The 24896-nt window shown below is 40.5% G+C and overlaps 1 protein-coding gene and 1 long non-coding RNA gene across 2 annotated transcripts in view; one reads left to right on the top strand and one right to left on the bottom strand.

The window, feature by feature from the left end:
• Positions 1–24896, bottom strand: part of LOC129816409 (uncharacterized) — a 34407-nt gene that overhangs the window by 5546 nt on the left and 3965 nt on the right. The window lies entirely within an intron of this gene.
• The window catches only part of LOC129816408 (G-protein coupled receptor 39-like), a 31964-nt gene continuing 12068 nt past the window's right edge, over positions 5001–24896 (top strand). The window contains exon 1 of the mRNA XM_055870864.1: positions 5001–5787. Within this exon, the coding sequence (XP_055726839.1) occupies positions 5001–5787 (787 nt within the window). The remainder of the gene's footprint in view (positions 5788–24896) is intronic.

A 24896-nucleotide genomic window follows, 5' to 3' on the forward strand; every position in this document is an offset into this window, starting at 1 on the left:
ACTGTAGTTATATTGGTCTACTGTGCTTCAAACAACATGTACTCACTACATGGCAGGTTGCTTAGGATTTGTTCGCCACAGTTTTTGTGTTTTGTGTTGGTTCACACTTTTCAATTTTGTGTGTGAGGTGTTCTGTATCTGTTATTGGACACAGGGCGGCCTACAAAAGACCCAAGATTCAACTCAGGACGAGTGTTGTACGCACGATAGAAGAGTCATAGCGAGCTAACTTTGGTCAACTCTGACTTTAACTCGGGATAGCTGGTGACACGAAAGTAGTTTACCTTTTAGACATTTTTATATGGCAACAAATCCTTCAGAACTAACCTGCTCCGCGGCAAGCGAACTCAGGGCTAACCCCATTTACCCCGAAAGAAGTGTCTGAGCCACGAGTTGAGGACCATATTCCCTCTGTCTCGCAATGATTGCGTCATCATTCCCTTCATGAGGAAGACAACTCATCTTGGAATAGAATAAGTCATTGTTCTACCCCAGCTGGCATGAGAGGAATATTGACTTTGTTCTTGATATTTTCGACAACAAGGGTAATATTCTCACATATGAACAATTTATAACATTGAAAGAGTTTCCAATACCTTTCAGAGAGTTTATTTCTGTGATCAAAGCTGTTTCCAGTGGTCTAACTACACTTATGAAAAGTCATCTTCATTTTGGGAATGATCACAGTTTATCAAGTTTATCCAGAACTCAGATTGGAAGGCGTGGGCTTACTTGAGAGATCTTGTTGTAATAAATATATAAGACAAATCCTTCATTCACAAAACCAACTTACACCGAGAGGAAAGTTTTTCTGGAACATGCTTATTCCTGACATTGTCTGGAAAAATGCATGGTTAAGGCCTTACAAATACTGTATACCAAACAAAGATAAGGAAGTGCACTTCAAAATTGTACATAAGATATATCCATGTAATTCTATGATTTCCAAATTTGTGGCTATTGATGATATCTGTGTTTTCTGTGAAAAAGAAGGTGAGAATCTGTCTCACTTGTTCTTTGAATGTAAATTTGTGTCAGGATTTTGGGAAAACCTTGCAAAGTACATATTTACCAATTATGAACACTGCCTATATTTTTAACATAAAATATATAATATGTTACTATTGCAATGATAACAAAACCACTGAAATGATTGTTAATTTTTATATTCTTATTGCCAAATACTTTATACACAAAGATTCCAAAATTCTATACCAAAATTACCAATTTTTCTGATTGAATTTAAATATCTTATTAAAACATTAACCCTAGTGAATAACAACAAGAATAACATCTTCATAAATCATTATAAGATCTTTTCAGAGTGAATATAATTGCACTTAAATTGTTTATTTTTTTATGATTTTTTTGGTATTTTTATTTATATTTTTTGTATGTTTGAGTAATGTTAATACCTGTGTTTGGTTTGCTAGACATGTTTGATGTAGCAATGTAAGTTGATTTTTGTACTATGAATAAAAAATAAATATAAAAAAAAATATATATATATATATAAATAAACTCATCTTGGAATAGCCTGCAGAACTCCTTGCATTTTGATTCCTTGTTGCTGCCAGGGCAATTTAAGACTACTATTAGATGTGTTGAATGAGAGGTGCAGATGTTTTGACTGAATTAAGAAATTGTTGTGGTTGTAATTTGGGGTGGCAGGTAGTCTAGTGGTTAGAGCGTTGGGCCAGTAACCGAAAGGTTGCTAGAACGAATCCCTGAACAAGGCAGTTAACCCACTGTTCCTAGGCCGTCATTGTAAATAAGAATTTGTTCTTAACTGACTTGCCTAGTTAAATAAAAAATGTTGAAAGTTGTAACTTATGTTTATTTTATCTTTGTTAGAGTGATCATTTTATAGTTGTATTGCTCTGCTTGGGCACCTTTGATAATGAGACCCTAGTCTCTGATTTCTCCTAACTAAATAAATAAAATAAAAGTATATGGTATTAATCAAAAACGTAGGCATTTTAATATTACTGTTAACAAAAAAACTATCAAATCAAATCCAAATCAAAGTTTATTTGTCACATGTGCAGAATACAACAGGTGTAGGTAGACCTTACAGTGAAATGCTTACTTACAGGCTCTAACCAATAGTGCAAAAAAGGTATTAGGTGAACAATAGGTAGGTAAAGAAATAAAACAACAGTAAAAAGACAGGCTATATACAGTAGCGAGGCTATAAAAGTAGCGAGGCTACATACAGACACCGGTTAGTCAGGCTGATTGAGATAGTATGTACATGTAGAGATGGTTAAAGTGACTTTGCATATATGATGAACAGAGAGTAGCAGTAGCGTAAAAGATGGGTTGGCGGATGGTGGCGGGACACAATGTAGATAGCCCGGTTAGCCAATGTGCGGGAGCACTGGTTGGTTGGCCCAATTGCGGTAGTATGTACATGAATGTATAGTTAATGTGACTATGCATATATGATAAACAGAGAGTAGCAGCAGCATAAAAAGAGGGGTTGGGGGGGGGCACACAATGCAAATAGTCCGGGTACCCATTTGATTACCTGTTCAGGAGTCTTATGGCTCCTTATGACCCCAGCCCAGTACATCACTAGGGCTAAGCTGCCTGCCATCCAGGACCTCTACACCAGGCAGTGTCAGAGGAAGGCCCTAAAAATTGTCAAAGACCCCAGCCACCCTAGTCATAGACTTGGCACTCTGGTACCGCTTGCCATGCGGTAGTAGAGAGAACTATATATTAGCAAAACTACACAGAACAACCGCGGAACACTGGAAAATAAGAGGGTACGTGAAAGCGTGTCAGTCACTTGTAAATTCTACATTGAACAAAAAATGAACGCAACATGTAAAGTGCTGGTCCCATGAGCTGAAATAAAAGATCCCATAAATGTTCCATATGCACAATAAAAGGCCACTCTAAAATGTGCAGTTTTGTCACACAACACAATGCCACAGATGTCTCAAGTTTTGAGGGAGTGTGCAATTGGCATGCCAACTGCAGGAATGTCCATCAGAGCTGTTGCCGGAGAATTTAATGTTAATTTCTCTACCATAAGCCACTTCCAACATTGTTTTAGAAAAATTGGCAGTACATCCAACCGGCCTCACAACCACAGACCATGTTTATGGCGTTGTGTGGGCGATCAGTTTTCTGATGTTGCTGACAGGTGTATAACATCGAGCACACAGCCATGCAGTCTCCCTAGACAAACATTGGCAGTAGAATGGCCTTACTGAAGAGGTCAGTGACTTTCAATGTGGCACCGTCATAGGATGCCACCATTCCAACAAGTAGGTTTGTCAAATTTCTGCCCTGCTAGAGCTGCCCCGGTCACCTGTAAGTACTGTTATTGTGAAGTGGAAACGTCTAGGAGCAACAACGGCCCAGCCGCGAAGTGGTAGGCCACACAAGTTCACAGAACGGGACCGCCGAGTGCTGAAGCATGTAGCCTCACCATCTGGCAGTCCGACGGACGATTCTGTGTTTGGTGGATTCCAGGAGACCGCTACCTGCCCCAATGCAGGTGCAAACTGTAAAGTTTGGTGGAGGAGGAATAATGGTCTGGGGCTGTTTTTCATGGTTCGGGCTAGACCCCTTAGTTCCAGTGAATAGAAATCTTAACGCTACAGCATATAATGACATTCTAGACGATTCTGTGCTTCCAGCTTTGTGGTAACAGTTTGGAGAAGGCCCTTTCCTGTTTCCGCATGAGAATGCCACCGTGCACAAAGCGAGGTCCATACAGAAATGGTTCGTCAAGATCGGTGTTGAAGAACTTGACTGGGCTGCACAGAGCCCTGACCTCAACCCCATCAAACACATTTGGGGTGAATTGGAACATTGACTGCAAGCCAGGCCTAATCGCCCAACATCAGTTCCCGACCTCACTAATGCTCTTGTGGCTGAATGAAAACAAGTCCCCGCAACAATGTTCCAACATCTAGTGGAAAGCCTTCCCAGAAGAGTGGAGGCTGTTTAAAGCAGTAAATGGGGGACGGGGCAAATCAATATTAATGCCAATGATTTTGGAATGAGATGTTCAACAAGCAGGTGGCAACATACTTTTGGTCATGTAGAGATCCTGAGGCCTATTTTCTTCCCCCCCGTCATGTGAAATCCATAGATTAGAGCCTAATGAATTCATTTAATTTGACTGATTTACTCATATGAACTGTAACTCAGTAATATCTTTGAAGTTGTTGCATGTTGTGTTTCTATCTTTGTTCAGTATAGTTTCTGTAAATAAGCCCAAGAATAACGACATGATCTTGGTTGAGTTGTTCTGGCCCGTAGTCTACTCTACATATAGGCTAAGGCGTATTCACCTAAATGGGAGGTGATAATGTTCGGGTAAGGAACACCTCTGTATGACGAAAGAGATGTGTAGTAACCCTTGGTCCCGCCTACACACAATCCCCCCTTTACCTTGAAGTAGAGCCATACTAAACTTGAGTAGTGATAACAGAACAGGGCTGTGATCTATCTCCCCTGCTCTGAAGTTAAATGTTCAACTAGTAGGAGGGAGGAGATCAGTGCCTGCTGTCAGAGTGCCGCTTGAAGCATGGCCCAAGCCATGTAAATCCACTTTCTGGAGGAAGAACTGTACGGACGACTATGGCTGCCTACAAAACTCAAGTCCTGCCACGTTGAGGGCTTATTCACAGGCGTGTTTCTCGGAAAACCTGAAACGAGGAAGAAACTTTCTAGTATGGCAAATGGGATCCTAATCTTCTTCTGTGATATAGTTTATCTGTGCAACCAAGTGGCCCGTGGTGAGAAATGTGTTGTGTCGCAACACACGTGGGATAATCTACTTTTGGACTCAATCACAGTTTTAGACGAAGGAGTCTGAAATCTATTATTTTATCTCTGAAAAAATACATTTCTCCCTGGCTGTTTGGATTGGATTTCCTCTTGGAATTCATTACAAAGACTCTGCCCTTCTGATCTGAAAAGCTTTTTTAAAAAGTATATATTTGGAAATCGAAACTCTAACAGATAAATCCTTTACTATGAATGAGGGGGAGGCCGAGATATCTAAGGAGAACGACTGGAAAGAGCTGGAGCCCAACTATGCCATTAAAATCTTCCTCACCGTCCTGTACAGCCTCATCCTGCTCACAGGCATTGTGGGTAATGGAGTCACCATCCAGGTGATGCAGGTGCTGCAGCATAATGGCTACATGCAGAAGTACGTGACGGACCACCTGGTGAGCCTGGCGTGCTCCGACCTTCTGGTCCTCCTCATAGGCATGCCCGTGGAGCTCTACAGCGCCACGTGGTTCCCCTTCACCTCCACCTCGGGTGACGCTTCCTGCAAGATCTACAATTTCCTGTTCGAAGCCTGCAGTTATGCCACCATCTTGAACGTGGCGACACTCAGCTTTGAACGCTACATGGCCATTTGCCACCCATTCCGCTTCAAGGCCCTGGCAGGAGAGCGAACGGGGGGCCTCATTGCGCTCGCCTGGGTCACGTCCGTGGCCGTGGCTATCCCGCTGCTGTTCACCACGGGAATGGAGGGCCACGTCATAGAGCCAAACGTTGGGCCGGTCCAGAACCTGACATTCTGCACCAACCTGAGGGAGCAGTGGGGGGTGTACAGGGCCAGTATCTTTGTGGCGTTCATCGTGTACATGGTGGTGCTGGTCAGCGTTGGGGTCATGTGTCGGGGCATGATCCTGGTCCTTCAGCAAACCATGAGGCCCATGGGAGGAGGGGTCAACGGAGAAGAGGGCACGCCAAAACACGAGAGTGCCCGGGTCAAAGCCGCCAAGAAGCAAACCATACTTTTTCTAGGTATGTTAACACTTACAGTATACACTCTACCCAAAATATCTAAAATGTTACCAATTGCAATTTGGAATGGATGTTGATACATTTTGTTAAGCCAGCTGGTGGCCACAATGTGTGTGTGTGCGTGTGCATGTTTGTGTTACAAAGGGGGTGTACACCATTGCATTCCAGCTGGAGTTGTTGAGACATGTCTGTTGGACTTCACCTTTGTTTATCTAACAGTGGAAAAACCACTCTGGGCCCCAACCTCTGATTGACTCCACAAGACACATGTTGAAACAAACTATTTTGAAATGTTATGACCATTCAAATGATTGATTTCCCACACATCTTCTGTTTGGGGTGGTCTGTGCCATTACCGTCCACAGATAATCTCAAGAGAACTGTCACGCCCTGGCTTTAGTATTCTTTGTTTTCTTTATTATTTTAGTTAGGTCAGGGTGTGACATGGGGAATGTTTGTGTTTTGTTGGTTTTGGGTGTTTTTTATGGTAAAGGGGTTGTTGTGTAGTATATGGGTTTGTGTGGAGTTCAGGTGTCTAGCGTTGTCTATGTATGTTTAGTTGTCTAGGAGAGTCTATGGTTACCTGAATGAGTTCCCAATTAGAGACAGCTGATTTCGGTTGTCTCTGATTGGGAGCCTTATTTAGGGTAGCCATAGGCTCTCATTGGTTGTGGGTAATTGTCTATGTAGAACGTTTGTAGCCTGTGTGTGTATGTGCACAACGTTATTTAGCTTCACGGTCGTTTGTTGTTTTGTATAGTTTGTATTAAGTGTTTCGTGTTTATTTTTCGTCATCTTTTAAAAAAATGAAAGAAGATGGCTTATTTTCCAACTGCTGCGTTTTGGTCCGTCAATCCGCCACACGATCGTGACAAGAACTCACACAAAGAACATTCCTTGTTTTGATCATGTTATATTGATTTCACATGTGGAAAGAAATACAGTGCATTCGGAAAGTATTCAGACCCCTAAACTTTTTGCACATTTTGTGACGTTACAGCCTTAATCTAAAATTGATTAAATAGTATTTTTCCCCCTCATCAATCTACACACAATACCCCATAATGACAAAGCAAAAACAGATTTTTAGACATTTTTGCAAATGTATTAAAAATAACTAACTGAAATATAACATTTACATTACTATTCAGACCCTATACTCAGTACTTCGTTGAAGCACCTTTAGCAGCAATTACAGCCTCGAGTCTTCTTGGGTATGAAGCTACAAGCTTGGCACACCTGTATTTGGGGAGTTTCTCCCATTTTTCTCTGCAGATCCTCTCAAGCTCTGTCAGGTTGGATGGGGAGCGTCGCTGCACAGCTATTTTCAGGTCTCTCCAGAGATGTTGGATCGGGTTCAAGTCCGGGCTCTGGCTGGGCCACTTAAGGACATTCAGAGATTTGTCCTGAAGCCAGTTCTGCATTGTCTTGGCTGTATGCTTATGGTTGTTGTCCTGTTGGAAGGTGAACCTTTGCCCCAGTCTGAGGTCCTGAGCGCTCTGGAGCAGGTTTTCATAAAGGATTTCTATGTACTTTGCTCCGTTCATCTTTCCCTCAATCATGACTAGTCTCCCAGTCCCCGCCGATGAAAAACATCCCCGCAGCATGATGCTGCCACCTCCATGCTTCACTGTGGGGATGGTGTTCAGGCCAAAGAGAACAATCTTGGTTTCATCAGGCCAGAGAATCTTGTTTTTCATGATCTGAGAGTCCTTTAGGTGCCTTTTGGCAAACTCCAAGCAGGCTGTTGTGTGGCCACTCTATCATAAAGGCATGATTGGTGGAGTGCTGCAGAGATGGTTGTCCTTCTGGAAGGTTCTCCCATCTCCAACGAGGAACTCGGGGGCTCTGTCAGAGTGACCATCGGATTCTTGGTCACCTCCCTGACCAAGGCCCTTCTGCCTCGATTGCTCTTTTAGGCCGGGCGGCCAGCTCTAGGAAGAGTCTTCTTGGTTCCAAACTTCTTCCATTTAAGAATGATGGAGACCACTGTGTTCTTGGGGACCTTCAATGCTGCAGAAATGTTTTGGTACCCTTTCCCAGATCTATGCCTCGACACAATACAGTCTCTGAGCTTGACAGACAACTCCTTCGACCTCATGGCTTGGTTTTGGTCTTGACATGCACTGTCAACTGTGGGACCTTACATAGACAGGTGTGAGCCTTTCCAAATCATGTCCAATCAATTTAATTTACCACAGGGACTCCAATCAAGTTGTTGAAACATATCAATGATGATCAGGATGCACCTGAGCTCAATTTCGAGTCTCATAGCAAAGGGTCTGAATACTTCTGTAAATAAGGTATTTCAGTTTTTTAGGGTTTAATCAATTTGCAAAAAAATCTAAAAACATGTTTTTGCTTTGTAACAAAATGTGGAAAAAGTCAAGGGATCTGAATGGGGTATCATGTGTGGATTGAAGAGGAAAGAAAGTAATTTAATCCATTTTAGAATAAGGCTGTAACATAGCAAAATGTGGAAAAAGTCAAGGGATCTGAATTATTTCCAAATGCACTGTAAATACTACACAACATTTAGTATTCAAAGTTATTTCTTCATTTTTTCTGGACTGTATTATTGTATTTCCTTGTGTTGAAGTGTTGTAAAGTACTCGGGTATTGGAAGCAGGTAGCCTTGTATACATTTGTTCACAAATCCAACCTCTTCAGGATTTGACCCTTTTTTTCAATTTTCGCCTAAAATGCAATACCCAAATCTAACTGCCTGTAGCTCAGGCCCTGAAGCAAGGATATGCATATTCTTGATACCATTTGAAAGGACACCGATCCCGTAGAGGTTAACAATGTCTATAGGATTAATATGTGCGGCTGCGTGTAGTCAAATCAGCATGTACTTAAATGTAAAGTGTTTGCTCTAAACTGGTTACAGGGTTTGCAGGAAATAGTTTATCTCAACAGCAAATATTACCGCATGGCAAAAAGAATCGTAAGCCAATGTGAACATAATGTAGGAAATTACAGGTTCAGTAGTTCTCTATGGGGGTACTTGCTGTGTAATCTAAAGGAAAATGGGCAGATTTACTTCAATTTGGCACTTGATAATGTAGACGGAGAATTGTTAACCTCATATCTCCTCATAACGGCTCTCTACTCTTCTCAACCACCTATTCGACCCATTCAGAGTGGAAATATTAATATTTAAAATGCAGGAAACATATCCTTGCATATTTTGCATTTCGGTGTGTCAACATATTTGTCCAGTCATGTATTATAAATGATTCAACTAAATCTGTTTGCAGGATGTCCAATATTCTAAGAAATCAAATTTAGCCTATGCCTACAGTAGCATCCAAGCTAACCATATTGTGTAAGCTTGTAAACCAGCCATGCTAAATCATCATTGTATTCACATTAGAAATTAGTATTCTCTTTAGTTACCTTGTACCTGTTTTTCCTAAGGCTTCTCCATTCCTAAATCCCATCACAGCCCTTTCAGGCGACAGCAATCTCCACAATTGGTGGTGCCATCTCGGCTTCCATTCCACTACTAGCCCAGTGATCACTACTTGAAGGTATAACAGCTCATTGAGTGGTGCCTGAAGAGCTGTGTTTCAACTGATTGCAAGGTATAGATTTCAGCGCCTAGCTGGTCTGCTGCCTCTTGACAAGTGACAGGTCTCGCTGTGCATTTGTTTTCAGAGCGGTGCGGTTGTATTCAGCAGCTAGTATTGCAACAGCATCCTTGAGTTTGTATTCCACTCAGAACGTAGTTAGCTTATGTACCAGTCTATGGTCAAAATAAATAAACAGTATCATGGAGCAAGTGCCATTTTGGGAAAGACTGTAAAACAGTCCCTATTTGATGGTTGCTGGTCTTGGGTAAAATTCTAGTCTGGGCTTCCGCCCAAATTTGCTATGGGGGTGTTCATAAAACCCTCATTGTCTCATCTAGTCTTTATTGTGTGGGATGATTTATCCTGTCAGGATTTGTACCATCTGCTCCCCCTGTTCATTAGAAAGGGCTCGACTACATAATGTTCCATTAGCTTGACTGCAATTTAGCCAGTAGCTTCAGTCATTTATCAGCCTCCCAGTAAGTTGGGGAAGAAAGAATTCCTCAGCCAGTCTACAACAGTGTTTCTCACGAGCTAGGCTAATGTGAGAGAATAACTAATGCAACCAGCCCGCTGATTCTGAGTAGAGGGTGCAATGCTACCATTTCTAGCCACTTTACCTGTAACAAGATTCTGTAGTATCGAACGCTTGTGCTTTTACTGTATTAACACAAGACACATTGATGTACAGTACAGTAGCACATTGGTTTTATGAGTTGCATCCTCGACTGAAACCTTATCCTAAACTTGTACAGCTAATGCAGCAAAAAAAGATACATTTATTAGCAGCTTCCCCCAAGCTCACTCATATGTGCACATCTCACATGCATTACGCAATATATAATAGTATATTTTATTATTATTATATTATTCATTTGATCATTTTCATTTTTTAATCGGGAATGTGTGCTTCTGACTATTCTCTTCAAGAGGTGATGATATTAAAACCAAATAGTTCTGCGATTTATTTCACAATCCTTTGAAAATGGCACATAGTTGTCAATGGTTTTAATGGAGTTGGGGGTCTCCTTGCCCCCCAGCAGCCAAATCGAATGCTATTGTGACTTTTTTATTGATAACGACCTTTTGAAACAGGTTGGGGTTTTCTTACCGGTATCTTACTACACTGAACAAAAATATAAACGCAACATACAACAATTTCAACGTTTTTACTGAGTTACAGTTCATAGAAGGAAATCAGTCAATTGATATACATTCATTAGGCCCTAATCTATGGATTTCACATGACTGTGAATACAGATATGCATCTGTTGGTCACAGATACCTTAAAAAAAGTAGAGACGTTGATCAGAAAACCAGTCCGTATCTGGTGTGACCAGCATTTGCCTCATGCAGCGAATAACATCTCCTTTGCGTAGAGTTGATCAAGCTGTTTATTGTGGCCCATGGAATGTTGTCCCACTTCTCGTCAATGGCTGTGCGAAGTTGCTGGATATTGGCAGGAACTGGAATACGCTGTCATTACATGTCAATCCAGAGCATCCCAAACATGCTTAATGGGTGACATGTTTGGTGAGTATGCAGGCCATGGAAGAACTGGGACATTTTTAGATTCCAGGAATTGTGTACAGATCCTTGCGACATGGGGCTGTGCTTTTTCATGCTGAAACATCTCTGTGCATTCACATTGCCATCGATAAAATGTAATTGTGTTCGTTGTCCATTGCTTATGCCTGCCCTTACCATAACCCCACCACCACCATAGGGCGCTCTGTTCACAACTTTGACATCAGCAAACTGCTCGCCCACACAACACCATACTGCCCAGTACAGTTGAAACCGGGATTCGCAGTTTCATCAGCTGTCCGGATGGCTGGTCTCAGATGATCCCGCAGGAGGTCCTATGCATTGGTGGTTACGAGTGGTCTGCGGTTTGAGGCCAGTTGGACGTACTGCCAAATTCTATAAAACGACGTTGGAGAAATTACCATTAAATTCTCTGGCAACAGCTCTGGTGGACATTCCTGCAGTCAGCATGCCAATTGCATGCTCCCTCAAAACTTGAGACATCTGTGGCATTGTGTTGTGTGACAAAACAGCACATTTTAGAGTGGCTTTTTACTGTCCCCAGCAAAAGGTGCACCTGTGAAATGATCATGCTGTTTAATCAGCTTCTTTATATGCCACACCTGTCAGTTGGATGGATTATCTTGTTTACTTCACTAACAGGGATGTAAACAAATGTATGCACAACATGTGAGAGAAATAAGCTTTTTTTGCATATGGATGATTTCTTGGATCTTTTATTTCAGCTCATGAAAAATGGGGCCAACACTTTACATGTTGCATTTATATTTTTGTTCAGTATATTATGGTGTGAGTAGAGATAATATTGCTTATAAGTAAGTTACTACACAGACAAGGGTGACAATATAAAATTGACACCAGCTTTAATTTATTTTAAGTATAATAAACCAATCATAAGTTAATAGGCAAATATATCGGAATTTGGATGCCCTACGTGAAGTTTCCATAAGATGTAAAATAATATATTATTAGTAATAATAAATAATAATCACAAGGCTGTATAATATTATCCTAAATATAACCCATCAACTTTCCACAACTTTATTTTACTATGTTTGTTGTATATGTTTTGGGGCCGAACTGGTGGCAGTTGTGAAAGAAGTTAATAGTTGGAAGAGTTGCAGAGTTAATAGCAAAATAAGCCATTGTTTTCATTATTTCGGCTTTTTTCTCCTGAACCGCATGGTCTATGTACAAGGAACACATGGACAACATGGACACAAATATAAAGATCATGAAAAAAATATGAATACATATTAAAATAAATATTCAATTATAAATGACCAAACTTGTCATCCCTCTGCATCCCTACATATAAATAATGATATCCCTGATAGCATTATTTATACTAAACCATATCAACTATGTCATACAAATGTATTTACATAATGATACATTTCTTGTTTTTACAGTCAAAATGATTGTTATGCATTTAATATATAATTAGCCAATAATGAAAAGGATGAGTAAGAATATTCTCTCAATCTGCTATTGTCTTAAGTCATAGCAGCTAACTATGAATTACAAATCCAAATGTCCATCCAAACCTGCTACATCTTTGATGGAAGCCAGTGCAGTGCTCTCGCTGTAGAATGTATGACTAGGTGTGCAGTTCACCAGGGTGTTGACGTTGAAGAGCTCTCTCACCAGACTGGAGGCCAGTCCACAGATACTGTAGCTGTTTATGAGGAGGCCAGTGATTCTGCTCTTCCCCTGCATGGTACCTCAGTTTTATGATGCCCCCTTTGTCTTCTGCATTTGTTACCGTGGGTCACTGCCTTTGCCTCCAGCCTCGTCCCTTAAGCAAATCGCCCCTCTGACTCTCTGGCAAATTCTTGGACTCATACTCCTGACGAGTATGTTGGATGGACATGGGGGGAGAAATGACCTGGAACCTATTTTAAGTGATGATCTATACATTCGTCATGCTTCTTTGACGCAACTCACTTTGTCAATGAGTTCGGTGTAGTCCTGGTAAAATATTTATTTTGGAGTCGTCTTAGATTGGGCATGTTTACTTTGGATTCATCTAGCAAGTCGAATTGTACTGCTTCACTTTTAAGAGAATGGTATTTTATGAGTATAAATTAAATTACAGTAGTATACACTCAATTATTGTAGCCTACAGTATGTTGCATGAATTGCTGTCTGATCAGCTTCACAGGAAAGCTAATCTTTGAACAAAACCTCAGTGTTTGTTAGGACTGATGAATTCTGAGATTGTTCGAAAAGCACCACGAGTGTCTCAAGTGGAGATCAGAGATGAACAGCTGTTCTCATTCAGATTACAACAGACACACAATCAGACTAATATCCCCCACTTGAGAGAGAACAGCAGGCAAATCACAGCTACGTGTGACAAACAAATTGAGTCAAGAATATGCAAAACCCCACTTAACCAAATTAGAAAAAGATTTTATGCCACTTTTTAGCAAGTTTTTACAGTGATACTGTAATTCAGTCGTATAGTTCCATACCTTGAAATGAATGCATGGAAGGGCACTGTTTCTGTTCCATTGTTTCTTTACCTGGCTATATGTTGCAAATGGTTAATGGGGTTAATGTTAGCCTAACTCTTAAATAGCAAGAAAACTGTAAAAATACACACACACACACACAAAAAGTCAGGCCATATTTGCAAAGTCATGACCATGTATTCCCCCTAAAGTGTGTTGTGTTTTCAGTATATTTGATTTACAGCACCGGAGCAAAACAGTTTTCCATTAGTATTCTCCACTAATACGCTAAATAATTTACTGTATATACTCTGTCAAGCTCATGCACGGGAAAAAGCATCCGAGTTTGTATTCTTGAGTAGAATTTGTTGGACTTTTTTGCGTGTCAATTTGCCTTGTGCAAAGATGTTGATCCTTGTCTCTTACGTTGTAAACACATTAATTATTCAGAATGCTTTTTTTGTGCTGTATCACTGTGTTTTGTGTTGAGCGTTTGAGGGACTTGCTTTACTCTGCTCCTATAAACTAACATAATGCATTAGTCAATCTCGACTGCTTTTAAGCAGAATATATAATAGATGTAATCAACTCCCTATAATAAACTTCAATTGAAAAATATAAATTGTCTATGCATATGTAGTCTTATGTATTTGTGTGACTCTTATCATTAGGTGTCACGTTCCTGACCTATTTATGTTAGTTTTTGTGTGTTAGTTGGTCAGGACGTGAGGTTGGGTGGGCATTCTATGTTATCTGTTTCTATGTTGGTTTCGGTTTGCCTGGTATGGCTCTTGATTAGAGGCAGGTGGTTTGCGTTTGCCTCTAATTAAGAGTCATATTTAGGTAGGGCATTCTCACTGTTTGTTTGTGGGTGATTGTCTCCTGTGTCCGTATGTTATGTTCGTACCACATAGGACTGTAGCGTTTGTTTGTTTCGTTTTCGTTTCGATGTCGTCTGTTACCTGTACGTAAGTTTATGTTTAGTTATGTAAGTTTATGTTCAGGTCTCGTCAACGTCGTTTTGTTATTTTGTAGTTTTGAAAGTGTTTGTTTCGTTTCGTGTTTGCCATCATCGTTATTAAATAAAAGATGGCTTATTTCCCAAAGCCTGCGTTTTGGTCTTCAGATCCCTCTCTCCTCACCTCGTCCGAGGATGAGGAGAGCGTCTCCCGTTACATTAGGTCTTTATTAGTGTCTTTTTCTAGGCCTACTTTACTAAGATGTAGGCATATATAAAGCCCTATGTGCTGTATATTAGTTGATAACAGTATATAGCAATTTGTTTAATTTCAAATGGGTGATACATAGGCCTACAATAACCTTAAGCTGTACCTTTCTTCCCCATGAATCAAAGTACAAAACAATCAAATTATGCATAGCTAATTAGAAAGATACTGAATCCAACAAGTTTTGCTGAAATTACATTTGATTTACAGCTTAAGTGCAATTTAGCAATATTAAGAAATTGGAATATTACAAGAGCCACTGCACAGACCCTCAGTGCAAATGATGGCCATGGGTAAAAAATGGGTGCCATTGCCTCCGGCTTATTTGAATCAATCTACTTCACCTGGCTCTTCCTCGCTCCCCTCAGCATCGTAAAATTATCATATCACTCTCAGCTACTATAAAATTCATAACTGCTTAATATTGAGAGACAGGAAGTGCAGCAGCAATACATTCAGAGATGCATTGCACCATTTTCCAATGTGTTATTGAGTTTAGGGCCAACTTTGTGCTTGCGTAGATTTTTTTTTTTATAACTCAAAGCGACATCCTTCTACAGGAGACTTACACATTTAAATAGGTTTGAGCTTTATGTATCATAGTGTATTTCTCTGCTAGGATTTCAACTAAAGTTAATCAAGCTGACATGACAATATTGTAGTGAATGGTAAAAGCGCAATGCTGCATGCAGATTTCGAATACAGTTCTCTCATCTCGTAGGCAAACTTGCTTACTGCTGGTCCAATATGGTTAAATGCCTTTGGGATGATAGTAGTGAACATACAGTATACACTGAGTGTACAAACCTGTAAGAACACCTTCCGAATATTGAGTTGCTGAAATATTTTGTCTTGCCTTCCCTTCATCTACACTGACTGAAGTGGATTTAACAAGTGACATCAATAAGGGATCATAGCTTTCACCTGGTCAGTCTATGTCATGGAAAGGGCAGGTGTTCTTAATGTTTTGTACACTCAGTGTAGATAGGCAAGGCCTATATAAGAGCTCAGATGGTGAGAGTAGTCACAATGTATCTGTAAGTGGGTATTCGACGAGCTCACTGAAAAAAACCTGGCTGTGGTGATTGCCGTTGTCAATTATCTCTGAAAGGGCGAGTCACGCCCCTGTCACTGTGCCACTTTACCTCCAAAATAACTTTTAATCTCGAGCCGACTGTGACTTTGGAGAGTAATTAAAAGCAGTGTGCCACCTCGTTAAGTTGCCCACAAATCACAGCTAGGACACAAGGTTAATTGCTTTAGATATTTTTTGTCACTCACAGGCAGCTTTGCATATCTGAAACGAACATAAATTTTGTTTTGCCGCATTTAGCCTTTGACACGTGCCCTGATGTGAACATTCTCTTTCTGTGTATTATCTCACACTGGTCAGATAGAGATGTGGAGTGGTGGAAGCTGTAAGTGCTTTGAGGCATAGACATACAGAGTGGTTGGTTTGATTCCTTTCTCTCAGTTGGTGGCTTCAACATTATTTTTATAGTAGAGGGCAATTCCACGGTAACAAAATTACACTCTGACTCAGATTTTTCCATTTAAAATGTATACTAAACTACAACCCAATGATTTCAAAGTTTAACAAACCATACAACCCTATGTATGGACTACCTTGAACAATTTACACAGAAAATGTCACAACAACACATGTACTGGAAGAACTGTGCAGATGCAAATTTGGTAACAGAATTACGTTAAAATCTCCCTCAGTTTTTTATGCAAGCACGTTTTCCAAAAACTTTGTTAAATATCTGCTCCGAATTAGGATTCAAAGATGTCTGCAGAAAGAATGAGGTGTCAGCGATGACATGACACCTTAAGTTAGAAAACATTTATTTTGGTTATTGAACTACAGTAGGCAAAGTGGATTTACAACCGGTAACAGAATTAAGGTAACGGAATTACATCATGGGTCCCTGATCTGTACTATACAGAAATGCATAATTATGGATATGAATGTCATTCTCTTCATGGTGATGTATCCTGAATAGGTACACAAAGGTAGAAATATGCAATATCACGCGTTGCATATTTGGGTATTGTTCAACACACTGGCAATTATTTTAATGAGTTCAGCCCCCAAACAAGACCACAAGACCAAATCTTAGAGTAGAGTATAGTACAGGGAAGTAGATATGTACAGTACAGTACAATTATTATCTATTTTGTTGCCTACATAGGCGGAAATCCCAGGGGGGACGGGGGGGACACGACCCCCCCATCTTGGGAAAAATATGATTTGTCCCCCCCAATATATCACTGTAAACATAACTATGTAATTTCAATAATATTAATAATACGCAATGAAAGCACTTGTGCTGATTATAGACACTTAATAGCGCGTTTTGAAGTTTCAAAAGATTGCGACCTCCCCCGCCCTTTGCCTCACGATGGTTTGATCCACTGCCAGTTCTTTAACTGGCAAGGTAATAGAGAGTTCGTATCTACTGTCCGAAAGGCACATGTACGTAACTGAGGTGAGGCTAAACCAGTCAATCCATAGCAGGTCCATAGCAATGTTATTTATATTTTTATGTTGGCAGGGTTCACACACTAGCTGAATTTGCAGAGCTAGCGCGCAAACTAAAGCAAACATTAACTATCAAGCTAGCTAGTACCTATTCCATTTATGTGGCGTCGTCAAAGATGGAATCTTTGCTATCGTCAGTTTATTCCAAGATCAGCATGCAGCTGTAGTGCTTCAAAGTCCCTGTGATAAGGTTAGCGATAAACTGAAGTCCAAACTGAACAGAACTACACTCTCTTATACCATTGTCTTAAATATATTTAATGGTCTCGTTGCAAAAGCTAAATTGTCGCTACTGAACTTTTTTCATTTTATTTTATTTCACCTTTGTTTAACCAGGTAGCAAAGATTATAGCAAACACACAGAAACAGAATTGGTGCTCGCTAGCTTTACAAATTCAGCTATTGTTGGAAGCCAGCCAATATGAAACAAACTATATTCAAATTACAAAAGGTTGCAGAATGTGTTGTGTAAATGTGTGTGTGTGCAGCTAGGCCAGCCAGCCAGCCAGCCAGGTAGAAAAATGGCAGAAAAAAGTAAAAAGACGGACATCAGAGTATTTTTCAGTACACCAAAACGCAAGGTAAGAACCCTAGTAGCCTAATATCTCAAAGACGAGTTGATAAAATGTTCATAAGAAAGAAGTGAAATGCTAATGGAAATGTTTCACAATGATGTCATTAGGCAGAGCAGGCAACAGATGGCACACAGACAGCAGAGTTGGGGACAGATATGCAGGGACAGACTGGCAGAGACAGGGAGTCTCAGGTAAGTTTCTTGAGTCTTTGTTTGGCAACATTATGAAAGGTTCTCCATTTTTTAGACTTGTAAAATAGGGACATAATTGGAAAATGCCATGGATACCCCCACTCTCAACTTAAACTGGTGACTAAACTAAGATTTGTTTACGGCAATGGTATTGCTGTTGTGATTAATTGTGTAGTTTTGGGTACCGGTAGTTAGGAGTACGGCAAAACCTTATTTATTTTCTATAGACAGACTGTGAGTCAGTGAGGGTGGTGAAAGGGAAAGAGCCAGGGAGAGAGACTTCCGAGGACAGTGTCACAGCCACGGCAGGACCAGGTGTCACCCTTGTTGCCAGCAGCACCAGTATAGGGGACAGTGGCACAGCATTGTACAGTTACCACAGTGATGGCACAAAACTATATCAGCCACACCCACAATTTATAGAACCGCAAACTCTTGCCAACAGAGTGTTGACGTTTCAAGAGAGATGGTTTCGCGATTTCCCCTGGCTACATTATAATCCATCAATAAAAGGAGTGTTGTGTTTTCACTGGAGCCAAGGGTTTTCAAGCCAGCCATCTTTTGGCCAAAGAGCAGATGCTGCCTACATTAGTGCAGGATTTAGGAACTGGAGAAAAGCCATTGAAAAATTCACATCACATCAAAACTGCCAAACCCACCGCCACTTTGTAATTGTAACAGCACACCAGCTAAATCCAATCAGTGTCCAGTTATCCAGCGTGTGGGGTAAACAGCAGGATGACGCAAGGCATTGCTTGATGAAAATTGTTAATTCGGTGCGGCATGTAGTAAGACAGGGACAAGCCTTTAGAGGCCACACGGATGACAGTGGGAATTTATACCAGCTTTTGAAACTTAGGGCAGAAGAGGATGATCCCATTTTACTGAAGTGGTTAACAGAGCGTACCACAATGTACACAGGCCCCAAAGCACAGAATGAAATTCTGAACATCATGGCCAATACAGTCATTCGAGGCATTGCAGCTGAGATTAGGTCTCTTCCGATTGTACAATTTTCATTAATTGTTGATGGTACTCAAGATGTCTCTGGTGCTGAACAGGAGAATGTCTGTCTGCGTTATGTTGACCATGACCTTGTCCCTCACGAGGAGTTTATTGGGCTATACAGGGTGTCGGAGACAACAGGCGAGGGCATTGGGCTGTACAGGGTGTCGGAGACAACAGGCGAGGGCATTGCGAAAGTGGCAACTGATGTGTTGTTGAGGCTCAATTTGCCCATGTCTGGCTTACGTGGGCAGAGTTACGATGGTGCCTCAAACATGGCAGGAAAATACACAGGTGCACAGGCAATTGTGAGGAGGCAGCAGCCATTAGCCCTCTATGTCCATTGTGGAGCACACGGTGTAAATCTGATTACACAGGCTGGCTGCTCAGCCTCCCCACTGATCCGGGATTCCCTTTCCTGGTCCATCAGTTAGGTGTCCTCTATGGCCAGTCAGGAAAGTTTAAGAGCATGTTTGAATCGATTGCCACGTCCAAAGATACAAATCTGACCACCCTGGTCAGGGTGGACTGTGTGGAATACTGCTATTAGAGCTGTGCTAGGGCAGTATGAGCGGGTACTAAGCAGCCTAGAGGAGATGGCAAAATCTGCATCCAAGACAGCTTCAACTGCCAGTGGCTTATTCGAGCACTTCAGCAAAGGCAAGACTGTGTTGGGCCTCACACTTGTCTCTGCTGTTCTTGGAGAGCTTGAATGTCTAAACATTTCACTGCAGAAGGAAACTCAGACTGTCTCTGGTATGCAGGCTGCAGTCGAGTGTGTGCGGTCATCTCTTAGGGGCACGAGAAATGACGAAAGCTACCTTGCACTGTATGAGAAAGCAACAACATTGATTGACTCTATTGAATCCATTGAGACGCACTCAAGACGATTTGCTGGCAAAGCAGTGGATCACTATAGGGCAGAATGTTTTAAAGTGTTGGATGGTGTGGAGGTTCAGTTTGGTGACCGTTTTGACCAGGACAGTCTAAACGTCCTGCAAAAGTTGGAAAGAGCGCTTCTCACGAGGGAGTTGGATGAGTCTCTAGATCAGTACCCAGAACTGAACATAGATTTTCTTTCAGTGCAGATCCCTCTCTTTCACAACAAATACCCCTGTAGCAGCAGTGGAGAGGCAGTAGAGGTCCTCAGGAGGCTTCCAGTAGAGTTGCGGGGGTTGTTTGACCAAGTTGAGGTGCTGATCAGAATTTTGTTTGTGGTGCCAGTGTCTTCATGTGAGGCTGAGAGGAGTTTCAGTGCACTCCGCAGGTTAGAGACTTGGCTACGGGCCAGCATGGGCCAAGAGAGACTGAACGGCGTAGTTGTCTGTAATGTACATAAAGACAGGCTGGACAGTCTCAAGAGGGAAAATATCTGCCAGCAATTTGTTGGATCCATTGAAACCCGCAAACATATGTTCAGTTCTTTTGTTCAGTAGTGTGTTTGCAGTGGTTCTCAACCGTTTTTGGGTACTGGAACCCCTGCATATTTTGAGGCAAGGCAGGCAAGGTTTTGAGCGGTCCTCAGGGACCTCCACTCTATATTATATGTAAACCTACTGGAAACCTTGTGGTACTGACTACATTCATTACACTTTTTTATTTCACGGACCCCTTGCAATTAGTCCATGGACTCCTGTTTGAGAACCCCTGGTGGAATTGATATTTGTTCTTTTGTTTAGTAGTTTTCAGTACACTTACAAATGATTTATTTCATGTTATTTTATTTAAAATTGCATACTTTGTGCGACATACTTGTCCATAGCTGCTGTTTGAAGAGTTGAGACACTGACTGAAGGATATTTTGTTTGATTTATTTGGGTTTTTCATTGAAGTAGTTATTTTGCTTTTAGAACTGTACTTATTTTTATCTTTTTGTTCTTGTAAAGATCTTGTAGTAGACTCAGGCCAGGTGCACATATTTAATGACTATATAAATGTATCAGAAAAAGTCAAATTAAAAGGTCAATTCAATACAGAGACCAACTTTGTGATGGTTCTCAATGGAGATTCTTTTAGATGTGATCACACCATGTTCATTGTATTTATGAAAACTACACCCATACAGTGTACAGTACCATTGTCACCTACTGACCTTTCTTGATATTGCTGGTTGTAAGTACGAATACCTGCATACATACTGGACTGGTAAGGAGCACTGCTATAACTATTATTATTAGTAGAATTATAATGATTTAAACATTTGAACAAGTTGGGAAAACCCTTCAGTTAACTACTGTACCTATCAATTATCCAGTTGTAGGAATTATGGTTCCTCAATATACATTTAACAACGTATGCTATGTGTTACAGCACTACTTTTGGTGTCCCCCTCAGGAATTGCTCTTGAGAAAATTTAATGTAATTGTCCCCTCCAAGGTTGATCTCAGATTTTCGCCCCTGGTTGCCTAGTCACTTTCAGATATGTTTAAAGATATGTGGGTTTTTGGTAGCGGAATAACATGGCAATGTTAATTTTTCCAAAACTAAATGTGTAGATATTAGTTGGCAGGGGTCTTTACTTCAACATTATTGTGTTTTGATTTACAGTACCAGTAAAAAGTTTGGACACACCTACTCATTCAAGGGTTTTTCTTTATTTTGACTATTTTCTACATTGTAGAATAATAGCGAAGACATCAAAACTATGAAATAACACATAAAAAACTGTTCAACAAATCAAAACATATTATATATTTGAGATTCTCTAAAGCCCCCTTTCCCTTGATGACAGCTTTGCACAGCCTTGAGTTGTGGTTTCTTTGCAGCAATTTGACCATGTTGAGATGTGTCTGTTACCTGAACTCTGTGAAGCATTTATTTGGGCTGCGATTTCTGAAGCTGGTAACTCTAATGAACTTATCCTCTGCAGCAGAAGTAACTCTGGGTCTTCCTTTCCTGTGGTGGTCCTCATGAGAGCTAGTTTCATCATTGAGCTTAATGGTTTTTGCAACTGCACTGGAAGAGTAAGGTGTGTTTTTGAAAAATAAGGCCTGTTTTTCTTTTGAAGTCAGAAGGAGGCTAGTATTAGGTACATTTATACCTATTGTAGACTATGGTGATATTATATATGAACGTTTCCGCTCAGTGTTTGAGATCAATTGACACCTTTAACCATGGAGCATTGCGACTTATTTTAAACTGCAAAACCCTTACGCACCACTGCACTTTATATACCAGGGTTGGCTCACTCGTAGGCTCAGTCACTGACATAATTTTATTTACAAAGCCATATTTGGTTTATTACCATTTTACTTGTGCATTTTTATACTTCACAAATGTGGTGGGTATTGTCTTCGTTCGCAGGACTTTATCCTGCTAACTGTTTCAAATGTCCGAACTGAATTTGGAACGCCTTACAAAATAGTTTTAAACTGGATGAACTTGTCCCGACCATTGATGAAGGATTTCGAGGCTGATTCCTTGACCTGACAATGTTTTTAAATTGTTGTTTACGTATTTCGTTATACTCCTGTGATTTCTATGTGTTTTACTAGATTACTTGTAGTTTTTCATGTTGTCTGTCTGTTTATTTTTATTTATTTTATTTACCCTTTATTTAACCAAGTAGGCCAGTTGAGAACAAGTTCTCATTTACAACTGTGACCTGGCCAAGATAAAGCAAAGCAGTGCGACAAAAACAACACAGAGTTGCACATAAACAAACGTACAGTCAATAACACAATAGAACAAAATCTATGTACAGTGTGTGCAAATGTAGGAGAGTAGGGAGGTAAGGCAATAAATAGGCCATAGAGGCAAAATAATTACAATTTAGCATTAAGACTGGAGTGATAGATGTGCAGATGATGATGTGCAAGTAGAGATACTTGGGTGCAAAAGAGCAAGAAGATAAATAACAATAATTGTAATTGTGTAATGACTTGGTGCTGCCTATCTTGGCCAGGAAGCTCTTGAAAAATATATTTAAAATCTCAATGTGCCCTTCCTGGTCAATTAAAGGCTAAATAAATTAAATAAAACAATCCGGATTGACTGACCTTCATGTCTTAAAGTAATAATGGACTGTCGTTTCTCTTTGCTTATTTGAGCTGTTCTTTCCATAACATGGATTTGGTCTTTTACCAAATAGGGCTATCTTCTGTATACTACACTTACCTTCTCACAACACAACTGATTGGCTCAAACACATTAAGAAGGAAAGATATTCCACAAATTAACTTTTAATAAGGCACACCTGTCAATTGAAATGCATTCCAGCTGGTTGGGAGAATGCCAAGAGTGTGCAAAGCTGTCATCAAGGAAAAGGGTGGCTGCTTTGAATAATCTCAAATATAACATTTGTTTAACACTTTTTTGGTTACTACATGATTCCATTTGTGTTATTTTATACTTTTGATGTCTTCACTATTATTCTACAATGTAGAAAATAGTAAAAAATAAAGAAAAACCCTTGAATGAGTAGGTGTGTCCAAACTTTTGACTGGTGCTGTATATATTGTACATGTGATAAGGTCACACAGAGGGCCAGAGATAATTACAGACACCAGTGAAATTCTGAAGTACCTAAAAAGGCCACTAGATGTCCTCTAATAAAATTCTATATATTCCTTGAAAGTAACCAACATTCTCGTAGTTTACTTATAAACGTATACAATTTCCAGTAATATACCCTTCCTTTGCAACCCTACCTCTGCCAGGAAGCTGAAACTTGGTTTCAGAATAACTGGTTATTCCAGCAAAACAATAACTCCAAGCACAAATCAAAATCCACAAAGAAATGGATAATTGGCCCTCTCAGTATCCGGACTTGAAACTCACTGAAAACCTGTGGTTTGAATTGAAGAGGGCAGTCCATAAGCGCAGACAAAGGATATCAAGGATCTGGAAGGATTCTGTATGGAGTAATGGTCTAAAATCCCTCCCAATGTGTTCTCCAACTCGTTTGAGAAAAACGCTCAGGGCCGTTATCCAAGCATGGTAAGGAATTGAAAGGTATTGAAATATGGGGTGTCAATAATTTTGACCCCTACCTTTTTGAGAAAAAAAGTATTACTTGTTAAAATATTAACTTGTATGTTAATATTCTCTTTCACCGGAGGTTCCTGTATACCTGCTGTGTTTCCTGGATAGATTTTTGAGAATATCAATCTCGTCTAGTCAGATATGAAGGAGTAAATAATAGAGACTAAACACATCCATATGGTCAAGAGAGGCAGATGGCCAGCTCCAGTCATGCAACAGTCTAGTCTAATTTTCTGCATCATGGAACACAGTGTTAGTAGCTTAGCATTGAGCAGTGTTTGCTAATTTGTCTGTTGGCATTCAATTAGTTCTAGAGCTTTATCGTTGAGATTTATCATACCAACCAGAGCACTTCTGGAAGTCAAAGCTTTAAACAGACCAAAGGTGTGTTGAATGCCTTTAGCTTCCCAATTGGCATATCAGAAGCGTCTAGCAAGATGTCCGAAAAACTTACAAACAACTTTTATCCACTCTTTATTTCTTTCCTTCTCTCGCTCCTGCCATCCCTTCCGCCTTCAGGCTGTGACTGTGAAATGACCTGGAAATAAGAATCTGTTCCTTATTGCTACTCAGCTGTAAAATGCCTTGAGGACCAGTATGAGTCATATTGAGAGATGAATGGATGCATTCTTTTTTTTTGCTCTGGATCGCAGTCATTGTTTTCCATAAAGCATTGTTATGGGCCTCCTGTTTCAATCAGGGTAAAACCAATGGAAGCCAGGGCCCAGGTTCCCTCTACAGCATTAGCATGATTAAAACCGAGCCATACTCCTCTCTGTTCATTTGGAGGTGTGAGGTAGTTAGTGTCAGTGTCCTGCCAGTAGCAGTGATTGGTGGTCCTATGACACAGATACGACCGGTACCCCTTCTTTATATAGCTGCACCACCGAATCCACATTGGCTTGAGGCAACTTGACGAAACAGCTTTGTGGCGTTGTAATGAGACAGTATTGTCATTATACCTTTTATGTAGTCACACCCTGCCTACTATGCCAGTTGTAAGCT

This window comes from Salvelinus fontinalis, chromosome 19, assembly GCF_029448725.1.
Source record: "Salvelinus fontinalis isolate EN_2023a chromosome 19, ASM2944872v1, whole genome shotgun sequence".
In the NCBI taxonomy this organism is placed as follows: domain Eukaryota; kingdom Metazoa; phylum Chordata; class Actinopteri; order Salmoniformes; family Salmonidae; genus Salvelinus; species Salvelinus fontinalis.